The following is a 21247-nucleotide window of genomic DNA, read 5'->3' as shown; positions in this document are numbered from 1 at the left end:
AGTCCGCCCAGTAGAGGAAAATGTAAGCTTATGATCATTTGATTTCACTTAAACATCCCTTCTACTCTCCACTTCACTACGAACGAGAAAAACGTATTTGATATGACTTTAAAAATCCATTAGAGTACTTAAACAATTTAATTAAGTGCCACAAGTTCTCAGTTTATCCACACACGTACGTCGTCATGAGATGGTAGGTATTTTTTTTATTTGTATAAATGTTACTTGTGTGACAACCTTAGAGAGGCTGTACTGGCTTCATGGCCTCGTGGCCTCGTGCAGGACTGCTCCTCCACCACGAGGCGGCAGCCTATGTGTGTATCCATCCTGCTGAGGAGCAATCTATCATCCAGCATCATCCTGAGAGTCATGGTGCAGAAAACCAAACGCTTTTTATTGTTGAGCTCATCCTTCCTGGATTCATGTTAAGTGTTAAGTGTCTAGAATATCTGTAGTTTGGTTTCCAGCTATATTAATTTGTTTTGGCAGAAATCCATATTCATCCAAGCAACTTTACTAAAAGTTCAACAAAATGCACAACTATTTTTTCCAAAAGGAAAGTACATACATTTTGTTATTCATTTTTAATACAAAATAGTATTATTATTAGTGCCTGAGCTCGACAGAGTCGGTGCAAGGACTATTTGGATATTTGACTTTAGTTAAAGTATTAATACCAACGTTTACAAATGTACAAACACTCTACAAGTAAAGGTCTTGAATTTAAAAGCATAAAGCTAAATAGGTATTAGCGTCAACATATACTTAGTGAAGGTTCTAATATACAAATATATAAATATAGGGAGATGTTTATGTCATGTATATATTGCTTGGTATCTTACACTGTAATTATTAAAACAATTGATAATTATATTTAATTAGTTGATGTGTAAGTCTGTAAATAGTAAAACAGTTAATTAAAACAGCTGAATAGAGTACAAATGACAATTCTTAATGTGGCAGAGTATAAAGTACAGTAGCATGAAATACAAATATCCCAGTGAAGTCAAAGTAACTGGATGTGTTAAAAGGGGCAGCATATGTACTGGGCCATTGAGTGCAAAAACAACCTATTAAACTCAATGTTTTCCCACGTGGCTTAAAAATTGAGATGTCACTATGATTCTGCTTTCAGGTAATAAACTCAGATAGTTTGATATGGGTCACGGATGGGACACACACACAGAGTCAGGCAGAGCTCAGTGTGTGTCACCTCTCTCCTGCTGTGCCGTGGTGTGTGTTTCCTCATCCAAATAGGGCATCAGGACGTTGAGCCTGCATGCTTTTCTATTCTTAGTCAAGGACACCTCCCCCTGCCTGCTCCAAAGTGCAGCACTCCAGATTTATAAGAGCCACAGATCCTCGGCACTGGTTTGGCACAAGACTTCCCGAGCAGGACATGTAACCCACAAAGTTTAGCCAGTAAGTATTAATGTTAAATTTAGTCTTTCTTGTGTGTCTGACCTGAAAGTAAACAAATCACAACAAATGTTGCCACAAAAAACTAATCTTTACTGTGAACTATAGGGTTGCTTGTACATAAAATAAAGTTGTTGGTTGTTTGCATGGTACACAGCAGCAGCAGCAGCAGCAGCAGCAGCAGCAGCAGCAGCAGCAGATCTTTCCCAGAGCGAGCCACTAATTCTTTTTACGCTTTGAATATATCTTATCCCATGAATCTAGGTATCCAGGGCTCACAGCTTTGCTTCTTGTGAGATTAAACGAAGATGATGGTCTTAAAATGGTTTTACCACGAGAAAACATCCACACAAGGAATACACCTGTTTACTTCCACTGAAGGCCTCACACTGCCAGTCTGAGGAGTTTGCAACTAAATGATAAAGCCCGAGGGTTTACTACAGATCATGGGGAGACAATGCAGGTGAGATGCTGAACAAATGTGTGAAAAAACATGAACATTATTATACTGTTGTCCCTTTATGGTAGCTACTCCTGAAAGTGAGTTTTTAAATAAAACGGATTTAGTGTTTTCTTTCTTTGTTTCTTTCTAACCCGAGTTAAAATAGAAGTGTCTAATAAATGATGAATCATCTGTTATTGGACGACTGTCGATCATCAGGTTTCTTGTCACACGCATGTTGCTTAAAGTTAATTAACATTCACCTAAATCAGCGCGGTCAGCTCTCCTCACGTTTCAGCTCTGCCTCACGCTGCTCTATCTGTCTTCACGTTTTGGTTGATCTACACGTGACAAACTGATGTTTTATATGTGAGCTATAAAAAGCCGTCCCGCCATTAGACCCTTTACCCAGATTGACATGTTAATACCTGCTGATGTTAAGAGGTCATCTTGCCCCTTAAGCTTTACTGTGCGTGACTGCAGGATACTTCTGTTTCAGCACTTTTTACAAATGTGTAACCAAATATCTGTGCAGACACAGAGTCAATGTTTGTATGTATTTTTATTTTAGATGTGGACAGGATAAACTATATGTTTAGTTTGTATTACTTGGTCCAATCCAGTCAATATAAAAAAAATATATATATATACATGTTGTATGTATATATATATATATATATATTTTATATTAGGTCAGACTTATCCTAAATACTTTTTTCAATTGGCAGAAACCCAATAAAACTATTTGTAGTTCCTAAAGACTAATATTTGTGAAATGTAGTTCAAATAATTCTGAGGATTTGTTGCAACGTTCACTAAGCGAGTTATTATTGGCAAATAATGAGCAAAATGTTTGGACTCCACATAAAAGTGGAAATACACTGAACAAAAATATAAACGCAACACTTTTGTTTTTGCTCCCATTTTTCATGAGATGAACTCAAAGATCTAAAACATTTTCTATATACACAAAATAACCATTTCTCTCAAATATTGTTCACAAATCTGAAAAAATCTGTGATAGTGAGCACTTCTCCTTTGCCGAGATAATCCATCCCACCTCACAGGTGTGGCATATCAAGATGCTGATTAGACAGCATGATTATTGCACAGGTGTGCCTTAGGCTGGCCACAATAAAAGGCCACTCTGAAACGTGCAGTTTTGCTTTATTGGGGGGGTCTGGGGGGGTCCGAAAACCAGGCAGTATCTGGTGTGACGGGTAGGATTAGGGTTAGGGTTAGGGTAATGTTGTGAATCGAGTGGCCCATGGCCCTCACACCAGATACTGACTGGTTTTCGGACCCCCCCAATAAAGCAAAACTGCACGTTTCAGAGTGGCCTTTTATTGTAGCCAGCCTAAGGCACACCTGTGCAATAATCATGCTGTCTAATCAGCATCTTGATATGCCACACCTGTGAGGTGGGATGGATTATCTCGGCAAAGGAGAAGTGCTCACTATCACAGATTTTTTCAGATTTGTGAACAATATTTGAGAGAAATGGTTATTTTGTGTATATAGAAAATGTTTTAGATCTTTGAGTTCATCTCATGAAAAATGGGAGCAAAAACAAAAGTGTTGCGTTTATATTTTTGTTCAGTGTATATCTCTCAGCTAAACTTCACATTTTCAAGGTGAGTTGACTACTTCAGATTTGATTATCGGGGCGTTTTTCTTCTTCCAGTGCAAAAGAAAATGTTTTTCTAGGCTGTAGTTGAGCTTTTGCTTGTTGTGTCCTCCCTCCTCTGCTGGAAGCATGCATGTCATTCATTTCTCTGGTGTGGGTTTTAGGTCAGTGCAGACCGATCAGGACCGAGAGCCAGTTACATAATCACAACTTTGTGACCTTTTGAAAAAGGACTCAATAAGGAACATGGGGCCCACCTGTCACTGTATCTCTACTGTACCTAACATGAGCAGTATATAAACTTAGATGGGTCATAACATACTTTAATGTGGTAGCAAGCGGCTATAAGTGTTTATTTGTCAACAAATCTTCCTATGGGCAGCCATAAAGTATATATATAGTGTGTATGGTGAGAAATGTAGGTGAAAAGCATAGGGGGAGAAGAGTAGGCTTAATAAAAAACATTTTGACAATCAAATAAATAAATAAATAATGCATAATATTACATCTTCCTTGAATGAAAAATTAAGATTATGGATGTATATAACCAGAACATGACTACACACCTGCTAACAGCTACATTAGAGTGTGTAAAACATTTAAGTAATGTTTATACAGGGCTTATATGTGCTAAATAGGGGGATTTCAGTTGTTCACATATGTTTAGTCACAGCGAGGTACTGTAGACATAAATATTCCTGTCATTCCTTCAGTGGCATTACCCCAACTGTTCACATGCCTTGGGGTCCTCACTTACTCACACAGGGTCTCTGCACAGCATGTGACAGCCGCTCATCTCCTGTGTCTGCGGCCTCGCCGCCTAAATATGGACGCCACGGCTGTACTTTCGAGGTTGCCATGGCGTCAGGTGACGTGGGAGCATGAGGTTCTCATGTTACCGGGGCCCGGCCACTGAGTCAGAGCAGGCGGTGAAATGTGGGGTGAGTGTGTGGCAAACTGCAATTGGCTGTACACTCATTAAAAATATTCCCCTGACACCACAGACGCTAAGCCTAAATATAAACTGACAGAGCAGATCTGCTCCAGGCCCACTGCTGGCATGTAAAGACTCCCAAAAACGTATCACAAGACCCCAAACACACCCTCTGAGGCTCTGCCAGAGCACTGTGCAGTGTTCTCGCTCACAAGAAAGACAGATTCTGGAAAAGCCTAAATTACACTAAAGATTTATACACGCTCGGACTTTAAATCCCTTGTTGTCTTGGTCGTCACTGCCAGTCATTGTCTTATGACTCAAGCCGCAGATATGACAAACAACCCTCAAGGTGACCCTATCATTAACTGGCTTTTGATATTAAAGTATCAATAAAAGGGAGAGTTTATGGCCGTGTCTCCCCTAATTTCTGTGCAGACAGTGTTGGCTGAGGGTAAGAGCGATGTGTGTGACTTTAAACATTTGATCTTTCAGAGATGTTTGGACCTTTCCGGTAAAAGCAAAAGCACTTTCACCCCATGTGTTGATTAAGTTGAGGCCAGTAATACAGTTACTTATTTACAAAAAATAACATTAACTGAGCAGACAAAACCGAAATATTTCTTTCTATTATGAGACGCGACAGGCTAGAAAAGAGAAAGGTTAATGGATGGGTTGTTAACACAGAAGGGAAGCTTTATCAAAGCACTCTGTGGCTCTGACCTTTCTGTGATGTGAAAAGAGAATTCCCCTAACAAGGTTTACAGAAATATAATCAGATATTTTTCATTTAGTGCTATGGAGGTGATCAGTTTACATGCTCTTTAACCTTTTACATTACACCATGATTCAATGATAGTTTTGAGTCTAGAAATTGTGGGAGAAATGTAAACGTTAGCCACAAAACTCCCCCAGTAACGCTCAAATATGTCACTTTCCAATTCAACATTGGTAAAACAATGATATTATCAAAGTAATTGATGCCACTTAAAAGAGAAGAAAATGCCCTCATACATGAGAAGGGTGTGTCATTATACATCCATCTCAAGGCAATTGAGTGGATAACTAAAATGTAGCACCTTTGATAAATATAGGCGAATAAAACACTAATTTGTGTTGCTTGTGTCAGCGGTTTTGACTACTCGAAAAGCTCCTGGTTGTTTAGTTTTTGTTTCAGTCATAGATGCTCAAATGGCCTTTTCACATATATATATATTTATCTGTCTAAAAAGAAGATTAAATAAGTTAACCAATATTTGTAAATTGTTCCTCCTTCCTGTGCACTGCAACAGCTCAGCCATTGTGTGTTTCAGGAATACAATCTGTGTGATTCGGTTAGCAGGACACTTTGAATGCAACTCTAATCTAATCTGGGTGATAAGAGGTGTCCTTTATGAGCCACAGGATGTTTTCAATCATTATCACACACATGTTTGTGATGTGAGGTCTGTGACTCTGTGTGTGTGTGTGTGTGTGTGTGTGTGTGTGTGTGTGTGTGTGTGTGTGTGTGTGTGTGTGTGTGTGTGTGTTTGTTTGTGCATTTCAAATGAAGACAGGAAACACAAATCGGATTCATTCGTTTCATTCAGTTACGAGACACAAATCCTTCCTCCCAGTGGGTATTTTATAGGTTCACATACAGATCAGTGTTGTGATCCGTCCCTGGTGTTAAACACTGGGACGTCCAGATGTGTCTTATCTTTAGAAAAAACAGGACCATAACAATATGGTGCTTAATTACAGGATTAACTATTTACAAATCAGGCTAGAACTACACATGTGCTCAAAGTTATATTTACAAGTCTATACACAGCTCCACTGTTATCCTCATCCTGCTGTAGAGAGAGAGAGAGAGAGAGAGAGAGAGAGAGAGAGAGAGAGAGAGAGAAAGGAGAGGGTTAATAACACTGTCACTGTCACACTGTTGGTGAAAATATTAAAGATTATATTTTAAATGTACCTATAAGTTGTTCAGCAGGCCGTTCTGAAAACTTTCATATACTTTGTTGTAGATATCGTCCTTTGATGTCATTCCATCGAGATACGCTGTACAGAAAAATATACATTAGAAATGAATTTGTTGTCAAAAGGTAGCAGATAAAGCTATTTTGTCATTAGGGACGTCAATATGGAGTACAAGCAAAGTAGGAACATTAAAGGGCGTTGATTTGTTATTTCAGATTTCAGTTTCGGCATACCTATTCTTTCGCAGTTGTCCTCCATTTCTTTCCTGTGTCTCAAGTACATGGGCCAGACGTGGCCGTCGAACAGGCCGGGGGGGTCGGGGAGGGTGTATGTCCTTGTACTGCAGATAGATAACCAATCAAGTCATTTTATAGCCTGTCCAATACTCAAGTAGAATCTGTCAACGTTGCGGTGTTGACGTGTTACCTTCTCCTCTTTTTGCACTCCTCATAAGGAATGGAAATGTAGAAACATTTGTCGTAGACGTCAATTAGAGGCCTGAGGGGGAAGCGAGGCTCAGGTTAGTGAACAGCTAATCAAGGTCAAGACGCCTGTAGGTTACATTTGAGAACTTGAGTGGAAAACTGATTAAGATGGCTTGCAACTCACTTGTAGTTGTAGATGAGGAACCCCTCCACAATGAGGATATGGATCCCCTCCTCTGTGGTGGATTCAGGTGACATGCTGACGCCGTGGGAGAGGGCAAACTTGACAGGGTTTTCCTGCCAGCCTTTCACGGTGCTAACCATAGCCTCCATGTCGATGGCGTTGATCACTGAACAAAGAGAGGAGAGAAAAGAACAGGCTTCACCACACAAGGAAACTACGCTCTTCACCAATGTGCTGTTACACACATCGGTCAAAGATAGTGAATGTTTGAGGCATTCACAAAGTTTACGGTTACCAAATTGTAAGAAATGTGCAGGAAAGAAAAAGTACATTACTGCATGGTTTTCCTACGCAAAATCCGTTCTTACCATCCCACTGTCTAAAGCCGTCGTCGCCGACTTCTATTTGATCGGGTTTCTGAAATAACAGTCACCAATAAAACATTGCTGCAACCTAGTAAGCAGTCGGAGCTGATCACACCTGGACAGGACAGGGCAAGGACTCGTCTCCACCAAAAGTAGCACTAAGGGACCATTTTTGGTGCGGTTGAAAATAGTTTTCAGTGTTGCGTTTGCAATATGTTGGTTTCAATAACTTAGGACACAGCGTTCTTAAAATCTTTTAAAACTTTGCAGAAGGGTCGAAACGCTTGCTGTGACCTTACATTTACAATAACATTAGCTAGCTACTTAAGCAAAGTGTTGCAGGCTATTTTACTTATAAGAATAAATCTGAAGGCGTTTTTGGATTTAAAATGTGCGATTTTTATGTATTGCTATAGAAGAAATACGTGATATAAGCGGGAGCATGCCATTAATTATCTTTTAAAATATTATATGAAATTGGTGATTGATGGTCAATCAGCCTTTAGGGGTCCTGCATGTAGCACGGAAATATATATGGGGTTAATTTAAAAATATTGAGTTGAATAATTATGCAAAAAGCTGGTTGCAGAACTTGATTGGACAAAGTCTGACTTTAAGTGGGGACGCTCAGCCCTTTCATTGGCTGTCCAGGAGACAATCAGCCAGATGTAACACCAGGCTATTGTGATGACAGGACTACTGTAAGTCACATTGGAGTTTTTTGTTTTTTTCTGAGCATAAAATAAACTCAGGGTAAAATGACAAATTCAATCTATCACAAGTAATTATTGCATTAACTCAACAATATTACAATAGTTGCTTTAGCTTTACACTAAACACAAAATGACTTAAAGGAGTTTAATTCGGCTTACCTTGAAAAAGTCATCCTGGTGCACCACACAACAGTTGGGTAATGTCTTTAGTAGTCTATTTGTTAAAGTGGTCTTGCCACCGTTGGTCACTCTGAAAATGTAAAATAATTGGATTAAACACAGATGTGAATTATCTTCTAAGTTTCAACAATAGACAAGCAGGTAAATAAATGAATGAAGACTTACCCTCCAATGCCGATGATGAACTTCATTTTGGCTTTGTTTGTTTATTGGTCACCTCTGGAATTCAGTAAATAAAAGAAGGGAACCCACCCAAAGCAAACAGACTATGAAAAGCTTCTTGTGAAAACCTTTTCCTTCTCGGTCACAGACGTTCCCCCCTTTTACTACTTCATTGATAGACAATCTCACTGCCGGACATATAAAGGATTCAGCTGCAGCGTCACAGCCTCCCTGACCAATAGACCTCCTTTTCCTGCAGCCTATAAGCAGCCATGCAGCACCAGGGGGGGGGGGGGGGGGGGGGGTTACAGTGGGACCCTCACAGTTGCATGAAAGTAGATCCCAAATATTCCACCTGCTGCAGGGGTCGGAGAACATATAGATACACAGTAAAGACACAAACAAATATTTCTGTCTTTTTGGAAAGAGCCACATGTGGAGTCTCAGACCAAAAGCTACTGGTGCAGTTTAGAGCTTGTCAAATATTAATTTATTTGAGATACATTTGACTTTTAAACTAAACTAATCACTCGATATCAATTCAAAGACTTTAAATATAAAGTAATGCAAAAAATCTCCGTTGAAAATAGAATAAAGTTTGCTTAAAGTTGTCACCATTAATTTAGGGCGACACCAGAACTATAGTCTCACTACTTAATTTGTCACTGTTTCAAAATATATTGAGGGCAGTATTTGAATAATAAAGCCTGTGTTCATGTGATGGATATTATTCATATCAAACAAAAAATGTCAAGTAAATACATGACTGACTGTTTCTAGGATACAACAAGTGTAAAAGTAGAAGCATCCCCTCAAGTGATTTGTACTGTTTGTAAGCAAACAAGTTCACAAGGAAGCAAATTCTACATCCAATACAATTCACTGTTATATGTCAGAGTATAAAAGTAAAATCCTCTCACTGAGACATCTGTATGACAGCTAAGAGAGAAACCTTGTTATTTGTGTTTTTTAGAGGAAGGTTTTCCATGTGTAGACAGCACCGGTTGGGTGAAAACCACCAGAGCTATATTTAGTCGGCTATTGTGTGTCTGCCTGCAGCGTCACGCATACTTATGATGCAACCGGCTGGAGTGCATGGCCGACCGCCATGTGACCGCAGTGTCTCGAGTTAGTGTCTCGAGTTAATGTCCTCAAATTAATGTCTCGAGTCAAGTCTGATAAAACCGATCCGTTTTATAATCCCTTTGCACACCTCCAGCTGTGTGCAATCTCGTGCCACTATTGTGTCTGTGCAATAATGTTTTTAAACTCTTATCTCAGTAATAAGTGTGTGAGAGGTGAACTTTGAGTCCCAGGTAACAGAGCACATGGTTTCATGTTCAGAGTTGACGTTTCACCGCCATGACACTCACAGGGAGGGTCTGTTGACACCATGTGACCATAATATTTCTCTCATATCAAAGTGGTTTGCAGCCTTGATGTGGTTTTGTTGGGTCATGTTAGTGAACTGAACATTTTTAATTCTTGGAAAATGATTTCTGAGAATTTGGAATTATAAAAGTGTCCCGTTCAGACATTCTGTAGGGCACGAACCAGACCCGTGAAGCATGTGCTGCATACTTTCCCTTTATGACCCGGAAGACACACAATATTCCATATTCAGTTTAAAATAACTTTCTAAGAGTATGCCCACAGGGATGCTGTCAAATTATTGACATTGCTAATTTAGCAAACAAACAAATGTTCTGTAAAGAATTGTTCATTGTTTTAATATCTGAATTTGTTTTATCGTATTGTTTATAAGGGATTATGTATTGTTATAATACCTTACTCGTAACGAAGGGTCCCTCAGATTGCCCAAATGACCCCTAAGCAGAGCAACAAAGGACTTTCAGGTCACACAAAGAACATCGAGACCCTCATGACTGCCTGGATCAACCTGAAATATATTTAGAGGCAATAAAAAGATGTAAATATAAGCGATAATGTACATGTCCTGTATCAGAAGTCAAGGTTACGTTTAAGAGGTATAGCATGAATAAAAAAGCTTTTTTTAGTTCATTTATTTTTTTACAAACAGTAAATGGCACATTTTCATAAATAACACTTTTTTAATTAAACTATCTCTCTTTTAAATATATCTTTTTAATCTGTAACAATGTATATTTTCCATTTGGTAAAAGTATCTTTGAAACATAATGAGTGACTTTAAAACTGACAGAAACAAATGAGACAGAAGGAAATAAACAAGCATGCCACCTGCATATCAAACTGGGAAACGTGAAGACTGGAACACATGTTTGCATCAGGAACATCTGTAACATCTGGAGGTCTGAGAGGGACAACAGCATTGCACATTATTTTCCAATTAACGGCCATTGAACCAAACAATACCCATTCCACTCATATCAATAAACAAAACATGTGTGCACATCTGTGCAAGCACCTTTCTCAAAAATATATACAGAAGTATTTACACTTATATTTCATGCCTTGTCGGAAGATGCTTGAGTAATTTTTCATTTATAAGGTTGAATTCATGCTTTGAATTAAGCTCCACTTGACATGCAGGGAGCAGATGCCTTTTTTGATTTAGCTTGTTCTGCTTTGGAGTAAATTCGTTTTTAGTTAGAAGCAAGCATGTCATGGAAAATAATAGTTTGAGAAATGATCGTCTTGTATCTAATGAATCCAGTCAGGAGATTTAAAAACGTTGGTATGGGCGTGCTCCCATGTTATGAGTGAATGTCCCCCATTGGTTCTTCCTTTTAAAGCTCTGTAACACAAATAAACACAATTTCATTATTTGTGCTTCTTCCATAACCCGACAGTCTCAAAGATATCTGTTGACATGTATGTATCTCTTAATAAAACATTTCCTATATAATCCTTGTTGTGGCAGTGTGTCAGTAAGCATGCACTACATCTAAACTAAATCAGTCTTGACATGTTGCCTATATATTTTTCCTCTGCTTCCTCCCCTGGTATTTAGTTTGGAGATGGTGTCCATTCCTGAGATATCAGCCAGTCCCATGTCTGATAGCTGCTTTGATATATGGAAAGGCTGTGTAGACAGTCAGCAGGACAGCACAGCAGGGGGGGGGGGGGGTTCTAAAATAACCCCCAACACCCAGCCTAACCCACCCAGAACCTGCTGCGACGGGTATTTCCCCCAATTTCAGGACTGGCAGTGCGCTGAAGATCAATTTGCCGGACCTGTTGCACAGGCCATTAAAAATAGGATTGATTGGTTGTGTGCATGCTTAAAGAGATCAGCAGCTGTGCTTTATGTAACACGGGTACGAAGGGGAATATGATGTTAGAGGATCACCTAACACTTCTTGGATTCACTAGAAGTCTCAGTTTATAGAACTAAAGATGACTTGGCAGAAGAATTATCTGCACTTGATGATCGACATTAATTAAACAGCATTATTATTCTGGTCTAGTGCTCTCGGAGAAGGACATTGTTGACAAGGTTGTTTATTTTATTATTACAAATGATTATTTATGTGCAAGCAATACCGTTTAGCATTTTCAAAACATGAAGGGGATCCTTGTGCAAGAAACATGTGCATGCTTCAGCTTCCTCCTGGAGCTAGCCATCTATGTTCTGTTTGCGCACACAACACTGCAAACAATCCAGATAACTCAAAGAAACAGTAAAAAATGACCAACATGACCAACAGTGCAAAATCACAAATAATGTAATTGACAATACTGTTCGACAAAAAAAAACATAAATCTTGTTTTATACGTGACTGAAAAATTAAATAAGATGTTCATCTTTTGAAGAGAGGGTTTTAGTAATCTAATACTTTCTGCTGGTGGGCTCTCTTGACTCGGTACGATACTGTACGTTCCTGGTTTCCCTGATCCGACGGCTGAACCTGAAGACCTTTATTCAGCGAACCAAAACTCCACACAGGCTATCTTCCAGCTTTTCTGTGATTTACTATATCATGTCTCTTATAGGCTCATAAGCATGCGTGTGTGCGAGAACATTTCCCAGAGATTAGTTACAGCGGGCTGACATTACAAACCAGCCTGGCTGGAGCAGGTTGGAAAGGCAGTTATGTCAACGAGAGCGCTTACCTTAATGTCAGATGTCACGGCCAACCTCGGCTATCATTGACTTTGGCCTGGAAATAACAGATTAAAGTACATTTATATATATTTAGGTGATCCAGCCCATATTAGGTTGCTTTTCTGTTGCCAATCTGTGTTTCGAGGAAGTGGCTTTCACTTGATATATAGAGAATAAACACAGTTTGATTTTGTAGCCTTATACATCGTATGTTCGCATGATGGTAGCTGTCTCATTCTAGGATCTTATCTTACTCAAATAAAGTTGCAATTTATGTAGGTGACATGATACATAAAATAATAAATGAACACAGAAGTAAAACATGTTCACTTTATCAGTTTCCATATGGCACTGCACTGCACAGTATGCACTGCAAAATGAGGTCACCTTTCTTTAGCTAGTGTTGGTTTTGTCGGCTGCTGCTCTTGCTCAAGTCTGTAAGTAAGACAGGCAATTATTAATGATACTACTTATATACAGGAAAAATAAGAAATGCATCAAAACTCTTTTTAACAGAATCACGTGACAATGTAATGCTCACCTTTCACTTTGTGATCGTAACTTCTCCTCATCATACCTTTGAGAAATCAGAATAGAAATGTCAACATGCTAAGAAGCTAAAATTCCACAGCAGTGTGCTTTTGAAAATCACAAGTTTACTTTGTTTAACTTTGCACTGTATTGCAAAGCCTCCGATTAAACTAAAGTTAACCCACCTATAGTTTGTTAAAAAACAGCAGTTTTTACTCAAATCCTGTCGACACTAAATCAGCATTTACTCTGCAGGCAATATCTTATCTACCAATTTACTGTCTAAGAGCAATAACATAAATGCATTACACAAACTAAATATTAGTGAATTCAATACAGCTTTGCTCAGATGTAGGTCCATCACTGTTCTGTGAGCAGGAGGTATTATTACTGAAACCCGTGGCAGCCATGTTTAGTGTGTCAGCAGTGACCCTTGCTGGCTCAGAGTACTCACTGCAGCACACACTCAGGGATCTGCACGTGCTCCATGGGGATGATCTGACTGAGCTCCTCCAGGGTGTGAACGTAGCGGATTTTATTCATGAACTTCACGCTGCAGAAATAAAATCAACAACATGCAATAACTGTCACAATGATCCAATTTCAATATTTACTTGTATCAATGCCATCCAAGGCGAGTAAGCATAGCTCTTACTCTTTTAGTTCTCTAATTGTTTGAATTTAAAAACAAATGGATTATGTCATGACTCTAATTTATCTTCTTTCTTTTGTTTAGAAAAGAGCCGATATATAACTCAGAGGAAAGATGGATGGACTACCAAACACAGAGACTGTGTCCTCACCTGATGAAAGGTCTGGAGATGGCCAGGACGGTCCGGATGAACCACGTTGGGTGAGCGATGACGAGACATTTCAGATTCTTTCTCAGTCTGAAAGAGAAATTCACATTTTTATGAAGCTTTCCCAAAATGATCCCTTGTATGTCAATCTCTTAATCAACCTTACATTTGTGAAGAACATTTATAAAACAATGCCTTCACGGTGAATAAATAATCCAAACATTTAGAAATGTTTATAAATTGAAGTATATGGGAGCGGCGTTTAACAACAGCAAACTATATTCAAAAGTCAGTTTTCAATAACTAATAGTTCTCATGTATCCAGTCGTATGCTTTATGTGGAAGTGCTTTAAAAAGCAAGGATTCAGTTTTTTAAATATAGTTTTGTTCTCTTACTTCCTATCAATCATCTGGTAGCATCTCTTCAGCCAGCTGATGCCCGGCATCTTCCTGCGAGGAGTCGCTCCGTTCAGGTAAATGATCATGTAATCTTCTGCCACCAGCAGCTCCAGGCTGCTCACAACGTACCTGAGGGCGGAGCAAACCACTCAGATCCGACTCAAACTGTGCATTAACGTCTGGAATTGAAAAAACTTTACCTGAAATAATTCCAATGTTCACAGAGTAGCGTTTTTTTTAAGCCAAAACAAGTCTTCATCTTTCATTTCTAGCTTCTGATCTTTATAACGATCTTAAATATTTGCATATTCCCTAGAAACATTTTCTCCAGTCCTATCCTTTGATCAACTATACAGTAACAAAGAGAATAAAGTAAAAGAACGATGCTTTCAAAAGGCTCAGAACACAGTATGCTAATGAGGAAGTCCTCTACGAGACCAGAATGGATCTTACAGGAAGAGATTCTCCATGATGTACGCGTAGTCCTCACAGCCGCTGTCAGGAAGGTTGCAGGCTGCAAACACGATGATGGCATTCAGACCCTCTCCATAATATCCTGAGAGGATAGATAGACGTTCATTATCATGGCTGTTGTATTGGCAGAGTATGACATTATCATGGAGGTCTTTAAACAATACCAAAACAAGGGTAAAACATGCCAAATATATCCTTTTAGTATTGTTCTTTCAAAACCAATAGCGCACACATTCAAACAAACACTCAGATATTATTAAAATAATACAAGCACTCCGTATTTAACTCACCTCCATGTGTGACCACCCTCAGGTACGGTCTGATGACCTGCATGTCAATCCGCTGCTCCTGATCACCGATGATCACTGTTCGCCACAGGCGGCCAGATGAGTCTCTCTCCTCGTCACTTTCCCCTGGAAGACGCTTTGCAGTGGCCACAGGAGTGTCATCTGGACACAAGGTGAAGACAACGGTTTGATTGTTTAACCTTACTTCGCCAGCATGCATCCCTTAACCTTAACAAATACGTTTTACTTCCTCAATGGTGATCATGTTAAGTTGTCAATTTTCAATAATTCCTGTCCGACCTTCCCACTCCAGCTCGTTGCCGTTGTTGATGAACTCGAGCGAGTCCGTCTCATCAGGAGTCTCCATGTCGTCTACGTTGATGTCCAGGTCGTCGGGTGTTTCCAGAAACTCATCAGAGAGCACGGAGCCCTCGCTCTGATCCAGGGACAGGTTCATGTCGGGAGCGACCAGCGTGCGGCGCTTACGCTGAGCCATGGTCTCGCCCACATTTAGAGTGGTGGGATGATCTGGACAGACGGGCCATAAAAGTTTAGGCACAGTACATCTTTAAAAATAAAATATATGTTTAGTGAATGATGTGTATTTACTCCACTTACTGGTTCTGTTGTCAGTGAGGCCATCTCCATCCTCTGGTAGTGGCCTGCAGAGAAAGGTATGAACAATCAACAAAAATACAATGACATGGAAACTCTATAAATACAAATAAAATGACATATTTATGAAATATATTTGAGCTTTGGCCTTTTGTTTTTCTCTTATGTAGTTAACAACTGTCCTGATGTTTGTTTTAAATTGCTAGTTATAAGCATCAACATTTAACATTTACATTAAATTATTTGCTACATGTTTAATAAAAACCTGAAATGATTTATAAAGCATGAGAAATCGTTCCTAGCAATTCCTCCCTCTTCTCTTTTTTTGGAGTGGCGCTATTGTTCATTAACAATGGTGTGTACGGGAATCAATATGTGTTGCGTGAGAAAGCAACATCTGTAATTACCAACTCCCCCTTCGACATTATAATAAGACAGCTGGGGCACAAGAGGGCTAGATTACAGTAGGTAGCCTCGTACACACACCAACACACACCAACACACACCAACACACACAGACACACAGAGAGAGAAAGACACAGACATTAACAGACATGCATGCAACGCCCTAAAACAGCGAGTACAGGCGAGTTGATGGAGCTTTTGGCATAATTGCTGTTATTAAGTTGTCGCTGTGTGTTGTAGCTTTGTAGAGGTACGTTTACAGCATCAACAGACATTCAAGAGTGGATAAGACAGTGGGAAGTAGAACATTTTGCATTGAAAAAGCCCTTTAAGATCGTTGTAAAATGTTGCTCTTACGTTTAAACTGCAACACATGTATTGTTATACACACTCATTATTCCTCTTCTCATTTCCAATGACATCATTAGTATCGTATAAGCTTTCACAAGCTGAGCTACCAGGATACCATTGTTATATTATTCTATTTTTGTAATACTAAGACAACTTCTTACAGAAACCTATCAAATAAAGACCAAATCATCTGATACACTATGTACAAATGTGTTTGTGAATACACTGGATGTCCTTTCCCCTACTTCTATTTCATAACCACATTTCCTCAGCTGTAGAAATGGGGCTTGCCAGTTAATCAGTGCTTGCTTGGCTTTTTTTCCATTGCTGGACACAGTGACGTGTTTAATCTGTCCTTTTTTCCCCTCTGTGCTAGTTTCTAGTTTGTTCACCATTGTTTGATGCATCATAATCTCATAACAGATAACGGCTACATCAAGGAAAGAACACACCTGGTGCCTTTCACCATTAAACACACGCCAGTAACTCTGCATCATAGCTGGGCCTGTTTGTCAAAGCCTGTGCACAAATCAGACAAACTGCTCCCACACACACACACACACACACACACACACACACACACACACACACACACACACACACACACACACACACACACACACACACACACACACACACACACACACACACACACACACACACACACACACACACACACACACACACACACACACACACACACACACACACACACACACACACACACACACACACACACACACACACACACACACACACACACACACACACACACACACACACACACACACACACACAGGCTCTCTCTCTCAGGCAAACCCACACACACACCTGGGGAAGTCTTCATCCTGCCACTCGTCCTTGACCTCCATGCTGTCCATGCGTAGAGTGGCTTCTGCTGTACCCATCCTCTGCAGAGGAGGACGGGCTTCAGCTCACTGTGGTTGAAAAACAAATGAAACAGACTTATTCAGTAGGAGACGAAGAGTTAAAGAGTGTTGCTGTGTTAAATGGGAACTCCACCCATTTTACGCAACCCTGATGATTAAAGCAGGATTATGAATTTTGGTTTGAGAATTATAATTGAGACAAGCTTGCGACAGACAGAGTTACAAACTGAAGGTGTGGAGATGGAAATACCTGCATGTTGACCATGCAGGGAGGGTTGAATGAAAGAAACTATCCAATTTCATTGTGGGCATAATTGAGGTTTATTTTGGTTCAAAGCAATACACTACAATACAAAAAAGTACACTAGGCCAATCCTATTCACAATACCAGTGTACTGTAGCTTTTAGGAGCTATCATCAAGTAGTATGGACTGCAGCTAGAAAACATAACATAGGTGTACAAAATCCAACCTTACAAAACCACAAACGTTATCCTTTCCTAACAAGCATGATACATAGCAATTGCGAGATCCAAAAAGCAAGAGACTTCAAACACTGATGCTATCTCTCATGGGCAAATATTGTACGATAATGCCATTGTAATACAACATTGGCTAAAATAAGTCCCAGTGGGTTTCCTTTCCCTACATCACGGGGGAATGGAGACCAAAATAAAACACCACATTGCTCATACAGCACCTCAGGGAGATACAAGCGAATCATACAAGTTGAAAGCTTTACTGTTTGTTTCTGATTTTGCAGGATGTCATACAAGGATCAGTCATGATGAGTAAACAGTATGTGTCAGAATGTGCCAATGGGGGAGGAGTGTTCTTCCTACATACGGTCAGAGTTCATGCTGCAGCAGACGTTAACACAGTCCATTTGTCCATTGGGATGGCACTGATGTGCTATAGTGAGACACATCAGAGCCTATACTGGAAAGAGTGGACTAAAAGGCTCAGGCCCTCAGGCTACATGCTGCTGGAGCTGCTGTGTTGTCACTGGCTTCTCTGAACAACAGACTTGTTTACACTGACTGTACTATCCCATACAAAGTTGCAGTGTTTGATATGAGCTTGATAGGGAAATCCTGAAAGCCCCTTTTATTAAGATCCTTCTGGTTAAATCTCACTTTAAACTGACTTCCTCTGTTCTCACACAACAACAAAAAGCAGTCTGAGATGATTAGTTTCCCGGCTAAATAAAGACTGAAAGAGGGTGTGAGCTGAGAAGTGCACATTTCACACGGAAACAGCAGGTCAGTGCGTGTGGTGTGTTGTCCACGCAGATGTCTCTCGTAAAGGCTCAGCTGCTCATACAGTGAACTGCTGATTGATGGACACACAGTAATGGTGCAGTCGCATGTGTTTGTTAGGGATTTGAGTCCAGATGGCAGGGCAGCCTAAACAATAACTTGTTCAGCTTTTCACTGCGTTGTGCCTATCCAAACAAACTCACACACTCAAGATAAAGAAGCTGTATTTTTCTATCTTACTTTGACATACAGTAAGAACAATGTCAGTGAAGCAGTAGAGCTTTCACTTGAATAGAACATATCGTTATTACTTCCTCTTCTGCATTATGATAACATTTACGTGGCCTACTGTTTGGAGATAGGCATCAGTAGAGCCACTGATAAAAGGAACTTTCAGTTCTTTCCCAACTTGTTTTACTACAAATTACAGACAAGAGAACCCTGAATATTTAGCTTAAAATGAAATCAAATAAAAATGTCTTTAATACACTTAAAATGTAGGACCCAATAAGCCGAAATAAGAGCTAAAACATATTTAGATATCATTTAACAAGAATTTGAACTCCTGACAATAGAGTTAATCTTCTTCATCAGGACCGAACGGCATTGCAGATTAAATCCTGATTGGTACACAAAAAGTACGAGGCCACCTTTTTCCAAATGAATGGTGTCACAGACAAACATATATTATGTAAATATAACAACTGTTGTGAAATAAAAGAAATCTGTTAAGATTAGGCAGGCATCAAGATAAAGAAGCTGATTGAGAATTTACTTTTATTGGGCCATCAAGTTCTTGTGGGAGGAGAAAAGCTTTTCTGTCACGACTGTGATCCATTCTACATCTGAAACACCATCTCAGTCATTTGACTCACAAACAGTAGCAGAAAAAATACATTAAATGTCACTGACTGAAAATCAATCAATAGGTTAAAGTCAGGGTACTCACATTATGTGATAGGGATAACTTCCTCTTTGCCGTTAGGAGCGGCTGATCTGCTTTCAGAATCTCCTCTTTATTTCCTTCCTCCTCCTTAAATCTGCCTGAGCAGAATGAGGGTCATCCTTGTTTACATCTGCATGTGGGACACTCGTGCTCAGGATCTGGGCTGCAGGACGTGTCTTGCTGTTCACTGATGCCTTTGATGGAGGCTGAGAGAGAAGTCGTATCCTCCTGTAGGGAGAACGGTTAACAGAATGGGATCATCACACCGTGTTTTCATCTCTTTTCAGTCAGAATCCATGCTGCTTTCTGGACAAAAGATAATCCTCGTCCTTCGCTTTCAGCCCTTCTCACGATGATCACTCTCTATTCCTCTTCCTCACATTCATTTCTGATAGCCTCTGCTGAATCCCCCTCCTCCCTCTACCAACACTAATGCCCCCTCCCCAGGCTCTAATCCTGATGTGATGCTGTCACCCGTATGTGTTGTGGTGGTTATGTAATCACACCTGCCTACCTTCTCTCGGATTCTCCCGGGGCTGCTGGGAGTCCGGATCAGCTGTTTTCCTTCTCCTCACGTTCAGTACATTTTGCACCCATGATGTAACATGTTTCTATCCTCCTGCGAGCTGGTAAAGATGGACGTTTCTACTTCACTGCTGTTCCCTGGCAACAGCATCTTCCTCCTTCACACACACGCAGTTTCTCTCTCTTGCTTTTTCTCCCCATCACTTTTAAGCTCTCTCACTCTTGATAAACCCCTCCTCCACATACATTCCCCTCCTTCTCTGTTGCTCCCTGCTGTAACGCTTACATCCCTCCCTCCCTCTCCCTTCTCTCTTCACAGCTGCACCCAGCTCTGGGCCATGTCAGTTACACAGAGGGCTCGCTCTCTGGCATTGCACTCATCACCCTCTGGGGGCAGACACAGTTTCCTATTCTTCTCCCGCCATTGGCTGCTTAGCAGAAATAAAATGCATTTTGGGTTTGTTGCAGTTTTCTATTAATAACGCTACTTGCACACTGAAATACCGCAACATGACCAGACTTGTGAATAAACACGTGTATTTCTCTACAGAGCCAGTACTGTTGGGAGATGCTGAAAATACAGCAGCATTGGGTGGTTAAAACCAAAACCACATTGATTAAAGAACTCAATGGCTGTACCATAAAGTAATATTGAATATGTATTTATATTCAGTGCCCATGTGAAACTGGGTCACTAATAATTATATTTGTCCTGCGTGTTGACAGTGCTGCCACCAGATGGTGGTAGAGTGTTCCCCTTGAAAGACACCTCAAGAAAGGAATAGTGAGCTGGACTACTCATTTGTGTAAGATAAATAAGTTGGACTGACCTCTTGATGAAGTCCCAAAGGCAGGGGTAAGAGACTGGAGTAGAACAAGTGTAAACCTGAAGGAATTCTTATGTTTGACCATGAAATAGGTGAGGGGAAAGGTGCGGAGGATGTGGATTCGGAGATGGTTTTAACAGGATGAAGCCAAAAACCACAGAGGAGCCCAATTGACCCAATTGAAAACAAAACTGTAAAATAGTTACAGTATGAATACAGAAAAAAAGGACATTGTAGATCTTACCTTTCTGAAACAAGCATCAACTAGATCTCAGGGGAAATGAAGGAATATGTATATAAAAATAAAAATCACTGAGTAGATATTTTAACATCAAGTTGTAACAATACGTTTGTGTAATTTACATAGAAAAGTTTCATTGGAAGAATATAATACACACAGTATTAGATCTAGATAAAGAACTACAGTCTGCAAGGCCTCTGCATCACCACTAGAGGACACTGAGGAGGTAATGGA

At 40.0% G+C, this 21247-nt stretch overlaps 2 protein-coding genes and 1 long non-coding RNA gene across 5 annotated transcripts; 1 reads left to right on the top strand and 2 right to left on the bottom strand.

Annotated features, from left to right (window-relative positions):
- The first annotated feature begins 1336 nt into the window (after window positions 1-1336).
- LOC117462386 (uncharacterized) lies at window positions 1337-15357 on the top strand. The gene is made up of 6 exons (XR_004553816.2): window positions 1337-1422; window positions 1684-1882; window positions 13732-13848; window positions 14213-14268; window positions 14981-15128; window positions 15269-15357. It is a non-coding gene; the product is annotated as an uncharacterized lncRNA (long non-coding RNA).
- On the bottom strand, window positions 5989-8596 carry LOC117462385 (nicotinamide riboside kinase 2-like). 2 transcript variants are annotated; one of them, XM_034104596.2, is made up of 8 exons: window positions 8420-8596; window positions 8234-8324; window positions 7365-7413; window positions 6997-7162; window positions 6814-6885; window positions 6621-6727; window positions 6383-6468; window positions 5989-6257 (listed from the first exon to the last, which is right to left on the bottom strand). In XM_034104596.2, the coding sequence occupies exons 1-7, from the start codon at window positions 8443-8445 to the stop codon at window positions 6383-6385; spliced, it is 597 nt and encodes a 198-aa protein (XP_033960487.1). In that variant the 5' UTR covers window positions 8446-8596; the 3' UTR covers window positions 5989-6257. The 2 variants fall into 2 exon arrangements, with proteins under 2 accessions (XP_033960487.1, XP_033960489.1); XM_034104598.2 differs by lacking the exons at window positions 7365-7413; window positions 8420-8596.
- Window positions 10428-20213, bottom strand: LOC117462384 (caytaxin-like). Of its 2 annotated transcripts, XM_034104592.2 has the most exons (14): window positions 19935-20213; window positions 19424-19648; window positions 17158-17264; window positions 15574-15617; window positions 15256-15483; window positions 14959-15117; window positions 14648-14750; window positions 14192-14323; window positions 13799-13885; window positions 13450-13548; window positions 13006-13041; window positions 12852-12899; window positions 12473-12519; window positions 10428-11153 (listed from the first exon to the last, which is right to left on the bottom strand). In XM_034104592.2, exons 3-13 carry the CDS (start codon window positions 17232-17234, stop codon window positions 12480-12482), a joined length of 1053 nt encoding a protein of 350 aa, XP_033960483.1. In that variant the 5' UTR covers window positions 17235-17264; window positions 19424-19648; window positions 19935-20213; the 3' UTR covers window positions 10428-11153; window positions 12473-12479. The 2 variants fall into 2 exon arrangements, with proteins under 2 accessions (XP_033960483.1, XP_033960484.1); XM_034104593.2 differs by lacking the exon at window positions 19935-20213 and having other exon boundaries at window positions 19424-19860.
- Between the last annotated feature and the right edge of the window lie 1034 nt (window positions 20214-21247).

The sequence above is a fragment of the Pseudochaenichthys georgianus genome, chromosome 17, assembly GCF_902827115.2.
Source record: "Pseudochaenichthys georgianus chromosome 17, fPseGeo1.2, whole genome shotgun sequence".
NCBI classification, from domain to species: domain Eukaryota; kingdom Metazoa; phylum Chordata; class Actinopteri; order Perciformes; family Channichthyidae; genus Pseudochaenichthys; species Pseudochaenichthys georgianus.
This window is presented reverse-complemented; position numbering and strand designations above follow the sequence as displayed.